The following is an 8,784-nucleotide window of genomic DNA, read 5'->3' as shown; positions in this document are numbered from 1 at the left end:
AAAAATGCTAGCCCACATTTTCTCTTACTTATTAGTTAATGTTAACACTTGATAAAAGGAAAAATTATCTAACTAATCATTTGGGATCCATATATTTATATTTCTTTGATTCTTTCTAACTAATGTCTATCTCTTTATATGAGAGGGGAAGAAAGAACTTCAATTTTATTGAGTTTAAGACATGTTTAGTTAAACCCTTTTAAATGTAATGATCCATCCTTTCATTTTAAGAAATACCCGCAGTAAAATTCCTGAGTCTAAAATTGGGTCTATCTAGTTGAGTAAAGCTGGGATTGACCCGCCTTGGAGGAAAAAAATATTTCACTTACATAGGATTATCCAGGAAAGGACTGTCTTGGACCACTATCGCAGTCCCTTGGCTGCTATAGCTCTAGTGGTCCCTTGGCCATCAAAGCAGCACCCCACAATGGCCCCAATAATTTTTACACCTTCTCTTCTTAGTCCATGTTTGAAAAGAGTTGCCTCTTCCTAAAAATGTCCTAGATTTATACTCCCTCTGTACCAAATTACTTGTCCACTTTTCCTTTTTTGGTTGTCCCTAATGACTTGTCCATTTTGACAAATCAAGAAAGGACAAAAAAAAATTTCTCTATTATACCCTCAATTTATAACTTTATAAAATGTAGAATTTCTTGAAAATCTCAAGTTTTTAATTCATTCACTTCATAATTAATAGGGGTAAAATGATAAACTCACTATATCAATTATTGTCTTCTTAATAGGTGTGTCAATTTAAAAGTGGACAAGTAATTAGGGACAAAGGGAGTATTAAAGAGAAAACCCTTTCTAACAGAGAGACCAGGCTCTCAATACACATATTTCCAAACCTTTTATCTCAAAGAAGGGTTAAGAGACATGATAATATTCAACAACCAAAGATTCAATCACAAGGTAGCAACAAAGTCCTCTCTCGACAATAGCATCTTAAGAACACACAAACCAGATAAAACTGAATTAAGAACCACCATAATAAGATCCTAAGAATAGGTATTAGTAGTTTCTAGAATTACATAACACAATTAAGAATAAATTAGTCTCACGACTCAATAATGGAAGAGATTGCATCGTCTAACCCACTACGACAAGTCAGCCTCAAACCCAAAAGATGCTAACAAATGCGGAAAGGAAGACAAGATAAATAAAGGAGCAAAAAACTTAGTCATTCTAATATAACCCAACACCTTGTTGTCACGTGTTCAATTCACTAATGTTTTAAAATAGGATTGAAAGACAATTACATGTTTTAAAAATCTTTATTTCTCAAATAGAAGAAAGCATAAACATAAAGGAAGAAGAGGGTCCGCCAGGATGACAAGCAACTACCTCTAAGAATCCATGTTGAGCCACGAAGGAGGGAGAAGGAAAAGAGAAATCACACGGAACTAGGCTCGGAACCTACATAAGTTTAGAAGCAAGGAATGAGTACCGAACAACACTGTACACGGCAAGAAACTACTAAATAAAGCAAAATTATTCTAGAATACGAGTACTTCTTTCATCCAAACCAAAACTCCTCAAATTACAACCTGCATAAATCAGTCAAACCTAACAATTTTACAATACATAATTCCCAAGGTTGAACAATCGTAGTCCAACTATCACAGTTCAACAACCAATAAGTTTCAAGTATGCCAATCACACGTACCAAGTAACTAATTCTCAAGTAGATCTATTACAAGTATCTAGTAGATCAAACTCTTGCCGAAAATTTTTCTCTTTGGCACAATATCACTAGTCGGAACCATTTTTCCTTCGCCTTTATATTATATCACTAGCTGGAACCATTTCACTTAATTTTTATCATCTAACTTGCCGAAACCATCTCCCTTAAGTATAATATCAGTAGCCAGAACCAGTTCCCTAGGGATTTATGTCATATCACTAGCTGGAACCATTTCCTTTCGGTTTTATATCAAATTTCTTGCTGGAACCTTTCCTTGTCGGCATGATCATCGCATGTCTCATCACGATATAAATAAATCAATGCAAATTAGAAATTTCACACCATCAGAAAGAGGCAATAACTTAAACAATTCAAGTCCACAATAATGCTATCAAAACATTTCATTAATCAACACATTTTGGGTCCACAAAAAGGCAATTCACAAAGAATTATGATCAACACATAGCCTCTTTCAATAATCCCACTTTTATTCATTAATATAAATCAAGTAAAATAATTGAACAGATCAAGTCATTTCCATTACTCCCCAACACACACAGGGAAGGGAATTAAACGATTCTACTAGTTTTAAAAGGTTTAGAAATCACTTGCTTCAATTCAATTAAAATTTAATTCAAGACCTAATCTTTCCCTTTCTGAACAATGTGCAAAGACATGCAATCTTATTCAATCGGGTAACCAAAATAAGATTCCAGAACTAATAATAGCACCCAAATCATTAACTTTGAGAAATGGGTCAAATCAACTGAACAACCCAATTCCGAATATGAGGTTTGAATCCAAAAATATTTACTTGAATATGTTTCTCAAGACATTTGGAACTCACTGGTGAAAACCACTTTGAAAAAGGAGTGAAAATCAATAAACAATCGTCATTTTAGCTCAGAACTCAAGTTCTTGAAAAACCTTGTCATTTGCCAATCAAAATCCCAACTGTCAACCAAACCTACACTTGAACGTAGCCGGCACTCGAGAACCAGATGATCCACAAGCAAAACCTTGGTCGCTGGCAACTTAGCTAAAGACAAACTCAAGCAGAGTTGAGCTTTAAAACACAATTAAACTATTTAATCTCAAAGTACTAAATTGTCTTAAAATATTCTGATTACAATAATAGCTAAAAAATAGTTTAGAAAGGAATACTAAAACATACTCAAGACTAACTATCTATGAAGCCTCTATTGTTCAATATGAATGTCAGGACAAGACCCACAACACGTCAAGCAACTAACTAAAAGATAAAAGTTGAGTCCTCTAAAATGCAAAGAGACTCACCAAAACCTAACTAGTATTGCAAACAAATCTCAACAAAGTGTTAGTTGATAATTTGAACACCTATATTTGCATCAGAAATAGATGCAGGTCGAATGACATCAACACATTGATTGTACGAGTATGTAATATTGCCGAAGTGAAATGACTGAATGAAAGGACTGCAATAGATATAAATATATACTAATTTGAATGTAAAGAAATAAATGAGTGAAATCATTTGAACTTTACAAATACTTACTCATCATTGAACTCATTATATTAAGTGATATGATTAAATACACTTTTAAAGAGGGGGTATCGCTATTGTAAACCAGGCTCTGTTAAGTGATCACCGCTAAAGCAACCCTTAAGCTAACCCCGCTAAAGTTCATCCTTCGCTTTAGAGATCATGCCTTGGCTTAAGTGAAGGTCTCTTAAACAAAAGGCCTACCACAAACGTGAAGGGTATATAACTCATATGCCAGAAAAATCAGCCAACTCTCAAAGCATCGAAAGGACCATTAGGATTCGTTTGGAATCCTATATATACAAATGATATTGGCAAATTGACTATACTTGACGCTCTGAACAAAATGGAATCATCGAAACACAAATGTGAGTTCCATTCGGGACCAATATCGGGAAGGGTAAAATAATAACTTTACAAAAATTTCCAAAAAAAAATGACTAGGCCATTAAAATTAGGTCACACACGCAATGTATCACTTCATTGGTTGTTTCAGTCACATATGATTTCCCATATCAATTAGTATGGTGAAATTGTCACTTCTGACTTAATTTGAAATGTAGGTGAGATGCATCCCCATATTAAGAATTGCATCGCAACTCTTTACCACACACCAACCTTTTTATAGCGACCATTCTTCCTCTAGTTGAAATTCAGTAAGTTAGTGATGCAGAGCCGCATGTGGAAATCCAAAGACATCAGCATCACTTTATGGTAACAGACTATTTTATCACTTTCAACTTTGAACCTTTTTACTTTGTTTCTACTCGATCGCATATAAATTATGAAAACCTACTTTTCACGACTTAAACATCGTAAACGCCTCTTTTTTTTTCTCTGAAAACACAATAGTTTAAACTTAGAAAAACTTACAAGTACGTAAAATACAAACTTATCAAATCACAAAAAACTTAAACTACTTCTTATCCTCAAGGAGTACGAAATATCAACATCATACACACTCAGACTTCACTCTTCTACCTAGCAAGAATTCGACTTGACACGAACTTGAATCATAGAACCGACAGTTTATCACATGACAACATTTAACCTCCATTATCATTCATATAGTCGATCTATTATTTCATGAAAACTATTTGACAATCGTAATCACCTCTTCTATTTATATGGGCCAACTCAGGAAAAGAAGATCTCCGAAATATATACTATAAATGAAACTAGAGAATTTAAGATTCAGAATCAAACACTCACTCTCAGGAAGATGTCAACATGCACACACATAGTATCAAGCTTGTCCATTATGTATTTCTCAGCTAATTCATACATACTCAATTTAAGGTCAATTAGGACTTCTTGGGAACGACAAATGAAAAGGTGAAGACAAACAGACACCACTCATGGAAAATGTCAACCAAACAGAAAAAAACTATCAATACCAATTGATTCATTAAACTCTATAGGACTGACAACAACTTAATGAAAACATTAACACTCAATATCATGGATAATTTTTAAATTGACGTAATTTATTTGGATCATATCAGTCACCTGTTATCAACCAAACTATCCATAGTATCTTACATTGACTTTGTCTCTAGCAAATCATTAATTGCACAAGTCACCCGATTTTACAATAAAGAAAACTATTGAGAAAGATCTAAGTATAAATAAAACCTAAAAGACATACTATAACGCATGAATATGCATAACCAAAAATAGAAATACAGACCAACCGTTGTTAAAATTTAACAGTACATCGCCAAACGAGAATAATTATCAAAACATAAACATGCCCATTCGAGTCAAAAGAACCTCATAAAAAAGTATATCAACAAGCTTAAAACATTCACCGACATGTTTCAGTAACCTTAGGATATTTTTAAATCTCAATTTTTATATTAAATTTTGTGTATTATTAACCATCACGAAGGGGAAAAAAATGTGAAAAATGGAGCCAAAAAATAAATGTGATGAACCAATTCTCTGTTTTGGGAGTGCAAACATCAATTCTAAAAATTAAGTTAAAATAGAACTTTTGAAGTTTTTAACATACAGAAGCTACAAAATTAATGAAACCATAATTTCAAAAATATATGTATATTAAATGAGACAATTAATTATATTGTTTTAATTCAATTGTAATATTAGAAGTGTTACTACTTTACACCAGAAAGTTTAAAAATAAAATTTACCCTATATGTAAATTGGTTTGTTAGATTTTGAAGTGTAAGCGGTGATCTTAGAAAATTATACTAACAACAACATTTCAATAATAATAGTAATAAATGAAAAATAAATAAATCGGTATCTAATAAAAATTAAAATAATTGACCATCGATTTAATAAGTGAATGAAACTACAAACTTTGAAATATATCAAGGAATACTACAGAAGGACACTTCAAAGGAGGACGAAGGGAAACTTACTCGGATAGTCCAACGACACAATTTAGATATGAAAAATAGTAAACGACATAAATACTCCATTTGACCATACGTACATAGAAAATAGTACTAACTAAAAATACACACATTGGTCCTTAGAATTTTTTGGTGTGGCTTGGATCTTGCACATTATTATTTTTAAAAAAAGGATCATCCAATAAAGTCATTACAACATCATCCTTCCGGTTGAGAAACCCAGAAATTGTAGGACTATCTAGTAAGTCAACTGACGAATTCTGATTGTTATTCATTGGCGTCGATATACCAATTGAAGGGATATCCATTGAAAGTTCCATTTGTTGGTTCATTGTAGGAGACACTGGAGAATACATTGGAGGAGCTATCATTAATGAAGGCATCGGAGAATCATTCATTGGTGAAGGCATTATAGAATTCATCGTTGTTGAAGAAATCGGAGAATACATTATTGTTGACGGCATTGGATGGGTCAGTCCAGGTGTTTTTCCAACAGTCATGTCTTGAGGCATTGGAGAAAAAAATTGTGGAACCATTGGAGGAAACATTTGTGAAAACAAAAGAGGAGAAGGATCCATCGGTCCTTCAGAGTTGTTCCTACTGGGTACCATTGGTTCAACAATGGGTTGAGGGGCATTCGATGTAGAACCCTCTCCATTAGCCTCTTTTATCATTAGTTCACGTACTTGTTTGAGATTCTTCTTAATTACACAACTTAGGTCGTTGAGATAGGAAGGGTTCATGTCTACTAAAACAGTTTTTCTCTCAAAAACCGCATACATTTCATTTGTCATTTCCTTGACCCTATTTTCCTTTATTACCTTTTGAAGTTGTTCCTCCAACTTCTTGATCCGTTGCATGGTGAACTCTTCTCTTGTAACCATGTTTTTAGATCTATCCAATGTCGGCAACTCCTTAAACTTTATAAAAGTGTTGCGTACAACATCATTATTTGGAAATGTATATGGTTCATTTCTGTAACGGCCGTATATGACTGTAGCCACTTCAACATCACAAAGTGTTTTCAGTTCATCTGATTTTTTCAAGAGACCTTTCAGTCTTTTATTATATGAGATTTTTCTTTTGCTATCATCTTCAATGAAAGCATAGTTCACTTTGTTTCTAGTCATGGCTAAAGGGGAGGAGAAATGTGTTTGTTTGGATATGAGGGTTAAAATGGATTTGTTGTACTAGCAGTAGTAGTTGTGATTTTCTTGCCTAGGATTGACTCTTATTTATGGAGAAAAATTTAACTCTGTATAATTTTAAAAGTTTGAAATAGAATTTTTTTTATTGCTAGCAAGAACTATTTTGGAAAAACACTAAATCAGGGGATATTAGATAAAAGTTAGATAGAATCACCTTAAAATATATTTACTTATGGCTCTGGTATCATGTTGACCAACTTATTAGGAAAAATATTAATGTGATCTAAATTTAGGGAAAAGGGTTTGAAAAATATTCCAACTTTGGTCGAAATTGCTGTTACGATACCAAACTTTGGAAAGGACCTTTAACCCCCCTTGTACTATTTAATAGTGTATTTTAAAGATATACATGTGTCTACGTGGACATCATAAATATTGCATCATTTTAAACAGTAACGTGTCCACATGGGCACATATATACCTTTAAAATACACTATTAAATAGTGTAGGGGGGTAAATGGTGCTCCATAAAGTTTGGTATCGTAACAGCAATTTAGGCCAAAGTTGAAGTACTTTTCAGACCTTTTTCCCTTAAATTTAAGTAGTGTATATAGAAAATGGTCATAAAGTTATCGCAAATGTATTTCTTTACTCATTTCCTTCATCGAGTTTTTTTTTGAATAAAAAGTATATTTTGATTCAAGGATGTACATAATTAAATATTGAAACAACGGAACATTAACATATTGGTTAGGAATATTGAAATATAAATTAATATGCTTAAAAATATTCAATTTTTATGGTTAATTTAAAAACCACAAGTATTTTTTAAATCTTAAATGGAGATGTATGTATGATTGAAGAAGTTACATCGCTTGTCGAAGCACATTATTATTTTCTTTCATTTTGGATAAACCATATTTAGTTAAAAAATTATGTTGCTTTCAAATATATTTGAAAGTAAATCTTGTTTAAGTATGTCTTTCTTAATGTCCGATACTCACCAACCTGTCACTCGATTAAAATTATATATATTTCTATATTAGTTTTGAGACAAGTCAATATGAAATAATTGCACTAAACACTTATCAAAATGATGTGTTTACAATAGTGTTAAAATGAAAAGAAATTTTTTTATTCATTTTAAGAAAAATACTCAACATGAAGAGAAATCATTTGAAGATGTCTTACTAAATTTTGATCAAACGAATATGTACATTTATTACTCTGATGAAAAAATCTCCTTTTATAGTCAATGTGATAAATATTAACCATATTGGGATCCCTATATATATATATATATATATATATATATATATATTTCTTTGATTATTTCTAACTAATGTCTATCTCTTTATACGAGAGGGGAAGAAAGAACTTCAATTTTATTGAGTTTATGTCATGTTTAGTTCAACCAGTTTAAATGTAATGATCCATTCTTTCATTTTAAGAAATACCCGTAATAAAATTCCCAAGTCTAAAATTGGGTCTATCTAGTCGAGTAAAGCTGGGATTGACCCGCCTTGATGGAAAAAAATATTTCACATACATAGGATTAACCAGGAAAGGACTGTCTTGGACCACTATAGCAGTCCCTTGGCTGCTATAGCTCTAGTGGTTCCTTGGCCATCAAAGCAACACCCCACAATGGCCCCAATAATTTTTANTGATTCAAGGATGTAGATAACTAAATATTGAAGCAAGGGAACATTTATATATTGGTTAGGAATATTGAAATATAAATTAATATTCTTAAAAATATTCAATTTTTATGGTTAATTTAAAAACCACAAGTATTTTTTAAATCTTAAATGATGATGTATGCATGATTGAAGAAGTTACATCGCTTGTCGAAGCACATTATTATTTACTTTCATTTTGGATAAATCATATTTAGTTAAAAAATTATGTTGCCTTCAAATATATTTGAAAGTAAATCTTGTTTAAGTATGTCTTTCTTAATGTCCGATACTCACCAACCTGTCACTCGATTAAAATTATATATATTTCTATATTAGTTTTGAGACAAGTCGATATGAAATAATTGCA

General features: G+C 32.1%; 1 protein-coding gene across 1 annotated transcript; it reads right to left on the bottom strand.

Moving 5' to 3' along the window:
* Window positions 1-5,706: 5,706 nt before the first annotated feature.
* Window positions 5,707-6,717, bottom strand: LOC125867170 (MADS-box transcription factor PHERES 2-like). Its single transcript, XM_049547600.1, has one exon. The coding sequence runs from the start codon at window positions 6,715-6,717 to the stop codon at window positions 5,707-5,709; it is 1,011 nt and encodes a 336-aa protein (XP_049403557.1).
* Window positions 6,718-8,784: the final 2,067 nt, after the last annotated feature.

The sequence above is a fragment of the Solanum stenotomum genome, chromosome 6, assembly GCF_019186545.1.
Source record: "Solanum stenotomum isolate F172 chromosome 6, ASM1918654v1, whole genome shotgun sequence".
Lineage (NCBI taxonomy): Eukaryota > Viridiplantae > Streptophyta > Magnoliopsida > Solanales > Solanaceae > Solanum > Solanum stenotomum.
Note: the sequence above shows the minus strand (reverse complement) of the source record. Positions and strands in the feature narration are given on the sequence as shown.